General features: G+C 36.5%; 3 protein-coding genes across 4 annotated transcripts in view; 2 read left to right on the top strand and 1 right to left on the bottom strand.

The window, feature by feature from the left end:
• Nucleotides 1-16,215, bottom strand: part of LOC112052546 (connectin) — a 311,702-nt gene that overhangs the window by 85,710 nt on the left and 209,777 nt on the right. The window lies entirely within an intron of this gene.
• On the top strand, nt 3,212-4,445 carry LOC112052545 (gastric triacylglycerol lipase-like). Its single transcript, XM_024091667.2, has 2 exons — nt 3,212-4,084; nt 4,311-4,445. The coding sequence occupies exons 1-2, from the start codon at nt 3,212-3,214 to the stop codon at nt 4,443-4,445; spliced, it is 1,008 nt and encodes a 335-aa protein (XP_023947435.2).
• LOC112052544 (lipase 3-like) lies at nt 6,486-7,727 on the top strand. The gene has a single exon (XM_024091666.2). It carries the CDS (start codon nt 6,486-6,488, stop codon nt 7,725-7,727), a length of 1,242 nt encoding a protein of 413 aa, XP_023947434.2.

The following is a 16,215-nucleotide window of genomic DNA, read 5'->3' as shown; positions in this document are numbered from 1 at the left end:
CGTTATCAGAGCGTTCGCAAACAATGTCGGGCTCATGATTAATATTACAATGATGGACGTGACCGATTGTTTTAAATTTATTATCAATCGGCTCATCCGTCGGTATAGCGCGGCTGGCTATATTTAACTGACTTCAAAATATAAGGTTCTGTATTTGACACGTCAGTGACAAACACTTCATCATCATCATTAACAGCTGACAGACGTCCACTGCATGGACTTCCAAACAAAACGGTCTTGACCCGCGAGAATCCCTGATTCCCTGCAACCCGCTTGATGTCGCCATTCCAGCACCTTGGGGCCCCAACGTCCATCGGCTTTTCGAACTATGTGGCCTCCCATTTCCACTTCAGCTTCGCGACTATAGCTCTATCAGTGACTTTGGTTCTTCTGCGGCTCTCCTCATTTCTGATTCGATCACGCAGAGAAACTGCATAGCTCGCTCCATCGCCCGCTGAATGACTTTGAGCCTTCTTATGAGGGCCACAGCTAGCGACCAGGTTTCAGATCCGTAAGTCATCACTGGCAACACGCACTGTTCGAAGACTTTCGTCTTCAGACAAACACTTGATAAATGCAAAAATGTCCTGCCTTCTCTGAGGACATTTTACGTAGGTATTGTAGCTATTACTAATAGAGAGAAATTATTTTAATGTCGTATTTTTTTATGAATAATGTATTATTCTCTAGTTAAAAGCCTTATGTACGCGACCATTATATAATTGTATCTATTTGTAATATGTATGCATGTCGAAACTTTTTATCTGTTTCTGATTTAAAAGCATAGGTTCATCTTTCATCATCATTATTATAGAAATAGAAGATTTTTCTTTGAAAAAAAATTCAGTATAATATACGTAGCTAATTAAGTATTTACGATGATAATCATTAGGTAAGACTTTGCATAGGTGGAAGATAAGTTAAAATAGCGTGATAATAATTATGAATCAGTACGTTCAATAGTGAGTATGATCTCATCTTGAACAACAAGTTCGGAGACACCGTCGCAATAGCATCATATTTAAGTTGGAACGAAGGAAAGGTGGATGAGATTTCAGGGAAGAATGAAGGCAGTCCTGATTAAGTCGTGAAGGCGGCGTGATTAATGAAAGACGACGGCCAGATGTGTTAATTAGATTTGCACGGTCGCCCGAGATTGTCGGAAGAATGTATTGTACTGGAATTAATCTGGCGAGAGTTTTGGTACACGTTTTTAAGATAACTTTTTTGTTGTTTTTAAGAAAGAAAGAAAGAAAACACAATTTTTTGTACCTATGTAGTTATGTACGTATACTTAAGATTTTAATCTCGTGATGTATTTTTTATATAATTGTATTCCTTTAGTAGTTTTATGAGCTTGTATTTATGCCATTTCGATTTGAGCTAACATTAATATTCTACAACAAATATCTCAGTCAAGTCAAGTGAAGTCAGTATTGTGTACAAAGTATAAAAAATAATTAACTGCCTCAAAGGTCTTGTAATTAGCTTGTGTCATTGTGTGGTGTACGATCGCGAGGTCCTTCGGTTGCAGTTCCAAGTGGATCGGTTTCGTAGTCTAATCCCGTATACGGACTGATATAGTGGCGTTTTCGTAAAAACACTTCAACACTTGGATCTACCTCAGCTCAGCCGGGGATCGAACCCAGGACCTCCGTCTTGTAAATCCACTGCGCATACCACTGCGCCACGAAGGACGTCTAAGGTCAAGCCTCCACCCTCCAAATCCGTTTATTCATGCACCCATTTGTACTCTCTACAGATTATACATAATACCCTTCGGCACTTCGCCATAAAATACATGATAAAAGAGCGTAGTGTTGGATTGACCTTGTATTATGTACGTGTTTTACATTGATAAGGAAGTAGGTAAAGACGAAATGTTGACAAAGACCCAGATACATTTGTGTTCACAATTGAAACAAAATTACATTATGATTAAATGTTGTATATACAGGATGTTCCGTTAATAGTATGACATACTTTGCAGGGTGATAGCTAATATTAAGGCCTACTACGAGTAAAATAACGCAATATAATATGTTTCCGATCTTAACCTACGATAGTGTAGTGTTTGCCCACCGTCCCAAAACGACCCTAAAGCCGCTCCAAACATTGCAAAACCGGTTTCTGCGACAAATCACGGGCGCACCGTGGTTTGTACGCAATAACGACCTCCATAGAGACTTAGATTTACTTTCAATAGCTAGTTACATGAAACAGCTCTCTCGAAACTATTTCGACAGAGCTGCCATCCATCCCAACTAACTAGTGGTTGAGGCCTGCAACTACACTCCTAACCTTAACGCTAACTTCAAGCAGAGGCGTCCCAAAAACGTCCTTTATGATCAAGACGATGACATGACGACCGACAATGCTTCCCGGGCAACACAATCACAAGCAACGCAGCGTCTTCGCCGGCGAAGACGAGGTCCCCGATATCTAACGTCACCCGGACGTGGGTTTTCTAACTCAAGATCTCGGGGGCGTCCGGACTGATTCACTCAGGTCACGGTTACACCTTCCCGAATGGCCCTCTAAGCCAAGGTCCGAGTCTCATAGGAGACGCCCTTAGAGAGCCGTTCCGTCCTCTATCTTTATTTCAGCCTTCGGGTCTCATCATGCTTCTGCGCTCGCCCAAACCCCCTGGTGACGCCGTAGTGGTCCCACATGGAGCCATCGGCACTTACTCAACACGAAAAAAAAATAATATGTTAGCCGAAATTTTACGGTTCTTAAGTTATATTAAATTTTGTATAAAATACAATAATCAGTATACAATACAATACCTTTAGTGCAGTTTAGTCATACCATGTGTGTTAAATTAGTTAAGCGTTGATTTTATACCTGGTCATTATTTTTTACTTTTACTTTGCAATAGAAAAAATTGAACTTTCATTACTTGAAACAACTATTCAAAAATAATGACCAAGTTTAGAATCAAAGTTTAAGTAATTTTACAGCAGTTGGGATTTTTGTATTTTGTACAATAATTAATATAGCTTAAGAACCGTAAAATTTCGGCTGCTATATTTTGCGTTATTTTAGTAGGCCTTGATGTCAGCTATCACTCTTTAAAGTATGTGGTAATATTAACACGACACCCTGTAGATAAATATATGCGGGTGAAGTCGCGAATAAAGGCATGTATAGACACAAACTTCCAATATATTAATTAATGAAAACCGTAACACCCAGTTTAGTTGATAAAATGGCGTCCAAACCAAATGTCATATTCTTTTTGTTATTAGTCACTATTACTTTTGTAAAGACTCAAATTCTAGGTAACCTTTTGGGCAATACAGTCGAAGGCCTTTTAGGCAGCACTGAAGACTTTGCTTTAAATTTCACAGAACGTACTGCCCGATTTGGTTTTGAATCTGATGAACACAAAGTGATAACAGAAGATGGATATGTCCTTACCGTTTTTAGAATGAGAAAAAAGGACTGCGGTGAGTTGAACAAGACGCCAGTGATACTTTGGCACGCACTTACACAGACTGCTGACGATTGGTTGGCTGCTGGTATAAACGGGAGTTTGGCGTATCCGATAGCTGGCGAGTGTCATGATCTGTGGCTCGCCAATGACCGAGGTAACTACTATAGTAGAGCACATGTCCGTTTAAATCCAGATAAAGATTCCAAATTTTGGGACTATTCATTTGATGAAATAGGACGATATGATGTTCCTGCGACCATAAATTATATTTTAAAATATACTGGAGAGGACAAAGTGAACTTTATTGGCTTTTCCCAAGGTGCCACTTCACTCCTCATTTCATGTTCAGAAAGACCTAGATATTGCGACAGCAAAGTTAACGTCTTTCTAGGTCTTGCTCCAGCGGTGAAAATTAGCAACATGAAGTCAACATTGTTGAGGGTGGTTCTTGAAAGTTTAAATCAGTTCAAAGGAATATTAACTACATTAGGTATTAATGAGGTATTGGCTAGAGGTGGAGCTACACAGGACTTGACAGGTCTTTTGTGCATTTTGAGTCCAACTGCCAGTATCCTTTGCGGTGCTGGAGCAGGAACGATAGACTCCTTCCACCCTGGATCTATTACAGGCGAAACTTGGCAAACGGTATCAAAACACACGCCGGCTGGAACTTCGTTGCGTAATTTATTATATTATTTTTAAAACGGATAGATTTGAAAAATATGATTTTGGAAAAGCGAGAAATGTTGAACTTTATGGGGCAGAACAACCACCTACCTACAATCTAGCAAATGTTACTGTGCCTGTTGTAATTATCTATGGAAACAATGATCATATAATTGATGTGAATAATGTGGTGTTCTTGCAACAGGAATTGCCAAATATGCTAGAAGCGTACAAAGTATCTGACCCATCGTGGAACCATATGGACATGGCATACAGTCAGAATATCAATACAATGATATTTCCTAAAGTGAAAGAGTATCTAAATTACAACAAACAATAAGAGATTGAAGATGAAAGCTCGTCTAAGGTGGATACCAATTCTTATGCCTATCAATTCTTTAATACCCTACAATTTCAACAAAACACGAACGCCGTAACCCGTGCTACAGACCTGCTGCAAAACTCGTTAAAGTACAGTTTTTTGTAATGATTTTATTCATATTGTGATAAAACTGTACAGTTAAAACTAAACTTAGTCTGTAGAGCCTCTATTAAAGTTCGTTTGCTACAATTACCTTTAAATGATTACCATTTTTATTTTATCCTTTTGACTAAGCGAAATAAAATGTTTTTCTATTTTTGGCGTTTTCATTTGTTATTGAAATCAACAGATTTCATTAATTAGGTGATGACTTGTACACAATTATTATTAAATTTTTACATTTTATTTTGAATTGTGTATTGTATTGTTGTTGTAAAAAAAAACTCACAACCTTATTTCGGTTACCGCTAGAACAATGGTAGTGTATCATTACGAATGGGCTTACTCTGGACAATATTACGTAAATTGTCCACCTCAAAAGAAAAACTTTTACCTGTTTGTTTGAAATTTAGTTAACGAAATCCTGTTACACAGTAAAAAGTTACTTTGTCGCATTTCGATAAACTACTTATTATAATAATTTCGACAGTTAGGCATTTTATTAAATGGTTCGTATGTGATAACCTGGGCCAAGGCATAGTCGATAGAGCGGTGTGAAAACTTTTATAAAATTACTTCAAAATATTGCCGAAGCTATTTGAAAATGAATAGGTCATAAGTTGGAACGCGTTTGACTATAAGATTCACTCTTGTCAAGAAGATACACAAATACCTGCCACAGAATATAGAAGTCGGAAAGGCTAATTTTGATTGGCTTGTTTGCTTGGTTCACTGTTAGAAACATCGATGTTTCGTGCGAGTCAAGTGGATGTTAATAACAAAATAGGTAATGCTAGAGAGATATCTTTAGGTAGCCCTACACAAAAAGTTGTATTTTATGAGATCGGGATATACGCGGGGGCCCAGTTGGTAACGTATATTCCAATTTCCAATTCAACGTAATATCAATTTAATAATTTTACACTTTACTGAATTTTCCAAGTACAAAAACACGCTTACCACATTTTTATCATATTACTAGCGGACGCCCGCGACTTCGTCCGTGTGGAATTCAGTTTTTCACAAAATACCGCGGGAACAATGAATTATAAAATAAAAAAAAATTGTTTATTTACTTAACATCAATCAGTAACAAATAATTAAAGGTTAGATTCTTCTTTTAAGAGTTGTACACTTCTGTGACAGAAGGCTTCCCTTTTTTCTTTATAGATAAAAAGTAGTCTATGTGTTAAACCAGGCTGTAATCTATATCTATTTCAAATTTGATTGAATTCGGTTCAGTAGTCGCGACTTGAAAAAGTAACAAACATTCACGCCATCTAAATAATCAGTTTTTTGCAAATCTCGGGATGCCATGGATTTTTTCGGGGCAAAGTAGCCTATGTGTCAATCCAGTGTAAAATATATTTCTATTCCAAATTTCAGCCAAATCGGTTCAGTAGTTGCAGCGTTAAAGAGTAAGAAACATCCAAACATACAATCTTTCGCGTTTTTAATATTAGTAGGATCATTATCTACGTATTTAACATTGTTATGGAAATGAGTTAGAGACAAAATGTTGACAATGTCCAATACACATCTGTGTCCACAATTTCTGTGTTCCAAAATTTCATTACATTTCATTTCAAAATGATAAAGTGTTGTATATATTTATGTCTGTTTATAAGAGTATCAATTAAGTTTTTTTTTATAATAACATTATAATTAGTATGAAGGCTTTGAGCCGATTATAATAACCTGGCCTAAAGTAATACAATAATAATCCTAAAATTTATTTAAAAGTCTCTTTTTAATTCCGTTCAAGGATTCACGTTTTTATATATCGATTATCGATATAAAAATATTCGGATGAAGTCGCGAATAAAAGCAAGTATAGATACCAACTTCTAATATAATCATTATTTAATGAGAACAGTAAGACCAAGTTTAGTTGATAAAATGGCGTCCAAACCAAATGTCACATTCTTTTTGTTATTCGTCACTTTTACTTTTGTAAAGACTCAAAATATAAGCCTTTTTGACAAGACAACTGAAGGCCTTTTGGGAAGCACTAAAGGCTTTTCCTTAAATTTCACAGAACGCAGTGCAAGATTTGGTTTTGAATCTGATGAACACAAAGTGTCAACAGAAGATGGATACATTCTTACTTTTTTTAGAATGAGAAAAAAGAACTGCGGTGAGTTAAAAAGGACGCCAGTGATACTTTGGCATGGACTTATACAGACTAGTAACCATTGGTTGGATGCTGGTCTAAATGCAAGTTTGGCGTATCTGATAGCTGGTGAGTGTCATGATCTGTGGCTCGGCAATGACCGCGGTAACTACTATAGTAGAGCACATGTCCGTTTAAATCCAGATAAAGATTCCAAATTTTGGGACTATTCAGTTGATGAAATAGGACGATATGATGTACCTGCGACCATAGATTATGTTTTAAAATATACTGGAGAAGATAAAGTGAACTTTATTTGCTATTCCCAAAGTGGTACTACACTCCTCATTTTATGTTCAGAAAGACCTGGATATTGCGAGAGCAAAGTTAACGTCTTTCTAGGTCTTGCCCCATCGGTGAAAATTAGCAATATGAAGTCAACAGTGGTGAGAGTGTTTCTGGAAAGTTTAATTCGATTGAAAGGAATATTAACAACATTAGGTATTAATGAAGTTTTAGCTAAAGGTGGAGTTACTCACGACTTTATAGGTCTTGTGTGCTTATTAAGACCAGCTGCCAATATCATTTGCGGTACTGGAGCAGGATTCTTAGACTCATCCCACCCTGGATCCGTTACAGGCGAAACTTGGCAAATGGTATCAAGACACACGCCGGCAGGAACTTCTTTGCGTACTTTATTACATTATAGTCAGATTTTTAAAACGGACAAATTTGAAAAATATGATTTTGGAAAAGCGAGAAATCTTGAAGTTTATGGGACAGAACAACCACCAACCTACAATCTAGCAAATGTTACTGTGCCTGTTGTACTTCTCCATGGAAGCAATGATCATTTCATTGATGAGAATAATATGCTGTGGTTGCAACAGGAATTGCAAAATGTGTTAGAAACGTACAAAGTAACTGACCCATTGTGGAACCATATCGACATGGCATACAGTCAGCATATCAATCCAATGATATTTCCTAAAGTGAACGAGTACTTACTAAAATATAACAAACAATAAGAGATCGAAGTTGAAAACTCGACTACGGTGGAACCTTTATAATGTGCCTATAAATTTTATAATAACCCACAATTTCAACAAAACACAAATGCCGTAACCAGTGCTACAGACCCGCAGTAAAACTCGTTAAATTACAATTTTTTTTAATGATTTTATTCAAATTGCGATAAAACTGTACAGTTAAAACTGAAGGTCTATAGATCCTCTATAAGAGTTCGTTTGCTACAAATACCTTTGCATGATTACCGTTTTTTATTTATTCTTTTAATTATGCGAATAAAATGTTTTTTTCTTTTTATGTCTTTTTCATTTGTTGTATAGGTAAATCAACATATTTAATTATTGAATTAGATGATGACTTGTACATATTACTAAATTTTTACATTTTATTTTGAATTGTGTATTGTATTGTTGTTCATTATTCATATTAAAAAGAAAACAATTGATAGAAATAAAATACAAAAACGAAGTAGACTATCCTATACTATGGATAAAACAGAAATAAAAAACAAAGTCTTTTTATTGCCAGCAAAATATGTTGAGATGAATGCGATTTATTAATATCAGAATTATCTTCTTATTTGTTTTCTATATGGATTTAATTTTTAGAAAATTTGTATATTACGTAAAGGCTATTTATAGTAATATATTTTTCGCTTGTAATTAATTGAAAGCTTTCAAAGAAAAGATAATATTAGCGCTTAGAAGTAATATTTTCTACGTGGGGCGGCATATTAATTACTTTCTCTTTGATATTTCTCACGGTTATATTTAGCCACAAAGTTCTTTTCATAGAACTTGTAATTAATTATGGTCGTAATATTGATTGGTCGGTAATTTTTCGTACCTTTGTGTTGCCAACTTTCGCAAGGTTTCAAAAGATATCAAAGGTTTCAATTAAAACAGTAGTTGGTACGATTTATGTTTCTTTATGAGTATCTTATAAAGATTTTTGGAATGTTTTGTATCAGCAATTCACAACTAAAATTGTTAACGTTAAATGTTACACTAAATGTCTAAGAGCGAGAGCGTCGGTGCGTTGCGGCGCGTCATCGCAAAGATTTCACCGTATCAGCGGGCACACGAGCGGTGCGGCGCCGCAACGTTGTTATGCTGCAGCGTTGGACAGTCTGTAAATCCTTGTGAAGTTGTGACGAATAAACAACTGAGCGGTGCCGCTCCGACATCGCAACGGATTTACCCCTCTCCGCCTCGTCTCGGTGGTTGCAAGTCCGGTGCGGCGCTGGAGCGCATCGTGTGACATGCCACTGATATTTCCATGTAAGACTATGACTATTTAGACTATGGACCTGTTTCGCACCCAAATTCACCAAAAAAAAGTCTGCCGTTTTTTGAGGGGGACGAGGTAAGCTCACACATCAAAAACATTTAACACCATTAAATATATTCTGTGTCCATACACTTCACACAACTATATATTTGACTCGCAATACACACACGTGTAATTTTTACACAGACTAACTAACACATCGCTTAGACTAGCCACAGAATATATACATATAATGTTCGATTACTTGATCGATTTTTAGCTGTTTTGTCAAAAGAATCGATTCTTTTAAGAAATTGTTTTTATTACGATAAAATTATGGTAGGAATACTTGCAAATGTAACGTTACTCCATCTTTTACTAAACTACAAGGTTTTGGCCGTTTTTTATGCCATTCAACTACACAAACCGGCATTTTTAGGGAGCTCTTTACACGACGAAAACGATTACAACAATGAAACATCGATTCTATAGCAACAGTTTTTATAAAAACGTTAGATCATTGATTTTTGATCTTTGCCAGACGGGTAACGGCCAGCGAAGCAGGTCCTGTTATTAATGGTCGAAGATGTAAGACGATGCAGCGAAACCGCTCCGGCGCCGCACCGCCGCCGCACCGCCGCCGCACCGCCGCCGCACCGCCGCCGCACCGCCGCCGCACCGCCGCCGCAACGCATCATGTGTCCCGGCTCTTAGTGTGTTTGATTGCCGAACATCACTATTGTAGCGGGTCACCCTTTTTGTGTAACAGTGACATTTGCACTTGTCATTATATTATATATATTTATATATATTTATTTGCCTTAATACACTTAAATACACAACAAGAAGGCCACACAAATAATAAAGTCACAGTGTACCTACTTGCATATAAATGGCGCGCAAATGTTACAATGTATATAATTTTTTAACTATATATTTATTGGGTATGTAAACCCCAATGATACAACTGTTTTTATTAAGAGATACAATTAAAATTGAAATAGAAATAAAATTATATATGTCAAAACGAAGTTTAGTCTAGGTCAGAGAACGTAAAATGCTATCCAAACATAAATGTGGAAAGGGGAGCCAAATTTTATAGATTATAGAACTTAGAATACATAAGTTCCATCTATCTTAGGTAGCATCACAACCATCAGGTGAGATTGTAGTCAAGGGCTAACTTGTAAAGAATATAAAAAAAATCATTGTTATTTTTATTAATCGATGGAACTAAATATCACGTGTCTCAAACGGTTAAAGAAAAACATCGTGAGGAAACTTGTATACCTAAGAATTTTCTTAATTCTCTACGCGTGTTAAGTCTGCCTATCCACATTGGGCCAGCGTGGTGGACTATTGGCCTAAACTCTCATCCTGAGAGGAGACTCGTGCTCAACAGTAATATATGGATTTTTAATGAAATTGATGGAACTAGGAGATATGAAATGGCACACTTAATGTAAGAAGAAAAATAAGTGGAAATTTATGGAAAACCAAATAGCAGAACACATTGCATCAATGCCTCAGGCCAGTTGTTAACCTGGGTCCTAAGAGATAAGCCATAATATTTTTTTTCACATTAACCAAACGATTATGTCCGTCATCAACCCATATTCGGCTCACTGCTGAGCTCGAGTCTCCTCTCAGAATGAGAGAGATTAGGCCTTAGTCCACCACGCTGGCCCAATGCGGATTGGCAGACTTCACACACGCAGAGAATTAAGATAAATCTCTGGTATGCAGGTTTCCTCACGATGTTTTTCCTTCACCGATTGAGACACGTGATATTTAATTTCTTAAAATATGTGTGTATTTTAAGAAATTAAATATCACGTGTCACTGAAAAGTTGGAGGTGAATGCCCCGGTGCGGATTCGAACCTACACCCTCCGGAATCGGAGGCAGAGGTCATATCCACTGGGCTATCACGGCTCACGATTAACGATTATTTAACGATTATGTACAATACCATTAATACATAATTAAATAAAACTACAAAATTTAATAAAACTAAGTGGGCTACTTTTAAATCTAGTAGCTTATATAGAATTCTTGAGGTTATTGTTTGATATAATAGACTTTATAACATAATAAAAACAAGTACGTAAGTCTATCTTAACTCTACCATCGTAGTCCATAATATTGTCAAGCAAGGCGTTAAGTACGACATAAAGACGTGATATGGGATCATTTATCATGATAATAAACCAGCAAATTATGACCTCAAATAGCCAGAGAGCTACAAGTACACATTTTAAAGAACACGGGCATAAGTTAGTTATTTCTGCATATCGTCTCCAAAGAGTAAAAAAATCTTTTGTAGGTTTTGGGTGTACTCTTCTATAATAAGATCCCCAAGACTGTGATGGACCTGCCAATGCATAGCTTTAAGCAATGTGTTAAAAAACATTTACTTAGTCGAGGGTACTACAACATTGATGAGTTCCTTAATGATAAAGATGCTTGGAGGCCGTTGAATCAGCTTCCACCTTCACACAGAAAGTAAAACTATAAGAAATGTAAACAGTAATTGTTATCAATTGTAAATTATAATACTGTATGACTTTTTCAAAAGAGCAACTGTTGAGTTTCTTGCCGGTATCTTCTCAGCAGAACCTGCCTTCCGAACCGGTGGTAGAATCTTTACAAATAGTCAACTGACGTGTCAAAAGTGCTTGTAAACTGAGTCTACTTGAAATAAATGATTTTTGATTTGATTTGATTTGATTAGAACAACTTAATGAAATTCTCGTGACAAAGGCGCTGCAATTTCTGGTCTGATAAAAAGTTAATAAGCTTTATTTACTGAATTGCGAACAGTATTACGATAATGACTAATTATTGTTTATCAATCTATTGATATTCATTGAGCACTGAAAAGCTAAATGGCTGTTTATTTTTGTCTCTTTTTACCACAAGGTTAGGTACAGGGCATGCATTTTAATTTATGTCACTGTACTTTTAAGTTTTACATTTTTAACATTTTCATTGGTCAAATATTATTCCTGATCTGCTTGTTATTATTAGTTATTTTTACTTTATTATTTACTACTAAAGATATCAAAATTAAATTTTATTTACTAGTCGTAGTTGTACAACAGAGCTGATTAAATTTTCCAGCGGCTCTTCGAGTATAAGTTACTGGCTCGAAGTTATGTAATAAAATGTTAACTGCACTTCTTGGGATGAATCCTGCCTAATTTTATTAAGAGTTTATTGTTCAGCGCCGTTGATACGATCAAAGTGGCGTTGTAAAATGTTAATTGCATTTTGTTAAGCTGAATTTATTAACGTTTTAACACGAGTTAGTGACTTGTTAGAGTACCAGAATGTGTTTATGTTAAGTTGAAAGTTTAGATGTCTAGAATGTATAGCGATCGAGATGTGATGGATAAATTAATTGAGCTATCAATATGAGTAAGGAACGTTTATATAAACGCGTAGGGTCGCAAAATATCGAAGACCGCTTGACGTCTGAATAAATGAAATTTGGCAGGGAGGTAGTTTATTGTAGACATTTATTAGGAGCGGGTTTTGCGACTGAGCCAAATTAAGAAGATCTAAGGGCGGACGAGAACAACTTAATTAAATCGATGTCCATCGGCTGATAATGATGATGATGATGTTGATGATTTTTGAATTAAGTTTTGTTTGAAATCCTTAACTTTTAATAATTAATAGAGATCTATTTCAGACCCTTATTCCGTATAATATACGAAATTAATATTACTTACATTAAATTTGATATGAGTCAACTACCTAATTACCATACCAGGGCTTAAAAAAAGTATGCTCTGTAATGTTAATAAGTACTAATGGTTAAGAATGATCAGGATTTATTCGTAAAAAGAAAAACTCATATCCTTATTTGAGTAACCGCTAGACCAATGGTACTCGTAGAATATCATTAAGAATATATGTAGTATATCATTAGGAATGGGCGTACCCTGGACAATATTACGTAAATTGTCCAAACTCAAAAGAAAAACTTTTACCTGTTTGTTTAAAATTTAGTTAACGAAATCCCATAGGTTTCTTTTATCCTGTTACACAGTAAAAAGTTGTTATGTCGCATTTCGATAAACTACATTTAATATGACAGTTAGGCGTTTTTTTAAATGGTTCGTACGTGATAACCTGGGCTACGGCATATTTGATAGAGCGGTGTAAGGAAAGATATTATTGCAGTATTATTTAAAGTACTTAAGCTTTTAGTTTCATAATAATTTGTTAAATTCTTTTTAGAAAAACTAGTCCTTTATCATATTACTAGCGGACGCCCGCGACTTCGTCCGCGTGAAATTCGATGTAAACTTTCAACTACCCCTACTCAACTCTACCCCTACCCTACCCCCTACCCTACCCTATCCTACCCCTACCCTACCTTACCCCTACCCTACCCTACCCTTACCCTACCCTACCCCTACCCTACCCTACCCCTACCTTTTCCTGAATTTTCTTTGCTATAAACCTCACGGAGCCCAAGACCTTTCCAACGAATGAAAACCGTGGAAATCGGTTCGTGCGTTCTGGAGTTATAGTGTCATGAAGGAAAACCCGACTTATTTTTATATAGTACTAGCGGACGCCCGCGACTTCGTCCGCGTGAAACTCGATGTAAACTTTCAACTACCTCTACCCTACCCCTACTCTACCCCTACCCTACGTTGAAATTTTTCCTGAATTTTCTTTGCTATAAACCTCACAGAGGCCAAGACCTTTCCAACGAATGCAAAGCCGTGGAAATCGGTTCGTGCGTTCTGGAGTTATAGCGTCAGGAAGGAAAACCCGACTTATTTTTATATAGTAGAAAAATATTATTGACATAATTATATTATAATTATGCGAATAATATATGTAGGTAACATTAAATAGGAAAATTTCAAGTAAATAGCAGAGTATTATTATTGTTTGATTACATTATACCTGATTGCTACAGATATAAATTTTATGAAAATGCATTCAGTAGTAATGATATAAAGAACTGTTAAAAAACAGACACAAACTCACATTCGATTTTTTATTAATTTTGTAATAATATTCATAAAATAGGTTCACAGAGGTCATATCCCCAAATCCGTGGCCCGACGATAAACGCTATCCTATTGTACGCGACCTAAAAGTTCGAAAACAATGGAATACTCGTTGGGACGTGTATTTCGGTATTTGTTTGACAGATCTCAAATAATGTCACTTATGTGAAAATATTACGTGCAAATTGGTTGCCCACTGAGACCTTGAAGTTTTACGGCTCACGATATATAAAATATTTTTTTAGACAAAACGGGACAAGAAGATAGAAAAGCACCTCTTTAACACGATCACTGTCAAAAAACGAAAGTAACTGGACTCAACTTACTTTTTTTATATTTCATATAAACGCTCACACACCCTGTATGTATGTTCAATACTAAAAATACATAAAGAAATTGTCTCTATGAAGCAATAAATTGAAAGCGAAATACTGTGACAAAGAAGTTTGTGACTAAAAACAGGAAAAAAAAAATTGTTAAAATTCAAGGTTCACGAAGCAAAATCTACTCCTTTTACTGTTGAAGTCAGGTAAGATATAGTTTATGTTAACCGGGATTTAATAATAACTCAATCGATATTTGATTCATCACTAAACAAATCAATACATAGACTACGTCAAACGGAGACGTGTCTCAAACGGTAAAGGAAAACATCGTGAGGAAACCTGCATACCAGAAAATTTTCTTAATTCTCTGCATGTGTGTAATCCACATTGGGCCAGCTTGGTGAACTATTTGCCTAACCCCTCTCATTCTGAGAGGAGAGTCGAGCTCATCAGTGAGCCGAGCATGAGTTGACAATGATGATACATAAACTGCTATAACTTATAACCCTTTCTAAACGTACGGCTTTGCCGTAGTCAAACATTGACGTCATCATGTGTTTATTTACAGCCAATACATAAGCAATGTGTCAATGTGTTAACTCGGCAGGTAAAAATAATTTATGCGTTTAATTCATCTTCTTCTTTAAATTATTGTCAAAAAGTGACAGTAACAAAAACGCACGATAATATATATTAAAATATATGTAGATAGGTCCATTATAATATTGTATTTGTCAGTCAAGTCTGACAAACGTAACCGTAACATGATTCAGTAACATGTTAAGGAAATTGGAAAAATTCTACGACATCATATCCAATACACTGAGTGACATCGTGTTCAGCATTTTCCTACGCGTGTCGTCGATATACGTAATAATAGATATGAAGAGAGCTGCCGCTTTTATCTAACATAGACAATGGGTTTTACAAAACTTGGTCACTAACTATGGGCCTCATAAGATGGCTCAAAATCACCCAGAGTGCGATAAAGTGCACATTGCTCGGAGTATCTCTGCGTGATTGAATCAGAAATGTGAAGATCATAATAAGATAGCTTATTAAGATGCAAAATATTAGTACAGTTCAGTTTGAAGAGCCGATGGACGTTGAGGTCCCAAGGTGCTGGAATGGCGACCCCACACCGGAAATCGCAGTGTTGGTTGACCCCCTAGGTGGATTGAAGATTTCGAGTGGATTTGCAGGTAGTCGTTGGATGCAGGCGACCCACAATCGTGTAGTTTTGAAGTCTCTAATAACAGTGGCATTCATAGACGTTGTGGGGGCGCCACTAGTGAATTGTTTACTCGCTGAATGTCGAATTTAAACTCTATGCGTTTGAGGATTCGACACTTAGCGTTTGAATGGTCCCCTGGGGGTGCCCCTGCAACGTCTATGAGTTCCACTGTTAGAAAGGCCTATGTTTGACAGTGGTCATCTATCTGCTGATAATGATTTATTTTATTCTTTACAAGTTAGCCCTTGACTACAATCTCACCTGATGTTAAGTGATGATACAATCTAAGATGGAAGCGGAATGTGGATGTTCATCTCTCGTTTCGGTTTCTACACGACATCGTACCGGAACGCTAAATTGCTTGGTAAGTCATTGTCGGTAGCGTGGTACTAGCCACGACCGACGCCTCCCACCAGCCAGACCTGGACCAATTAAGAAACCTCAATCGGCCCAGCCGGGTATCGAACCCAGGACCTCCGTCTTGTAAATTCACCGCGCATACCACTGCGCCACGGAGGCCGTCGTAGTGTGAAGAATGTTGAGGTTATGTATCTCTACCATCTTCTTCAAGCGTATTGTAGAGTATTAATGAGATACACACGCCTAAAACTTGATATCGGAGT

The sequence above is a fragment of the Bicyclus anynana genome, chromosome 16, assembly GCF_947172395.1.
Source record: "Bicyclus anynana chromosome 16, ilBicAnyn1.1, whole genome shotgun sequence".
NCBI lineage: Eukaryota > Metazoa > Arthropoda > Insecta > Lepidoptera > Nymphalidae > Bicyclus > Bicyclus anynana.
The sequence above is the reverse complement of the archived record's forward strand: the minus strand, read 5'-3'. Positions and strand labels throughout refer to the sequence as shown.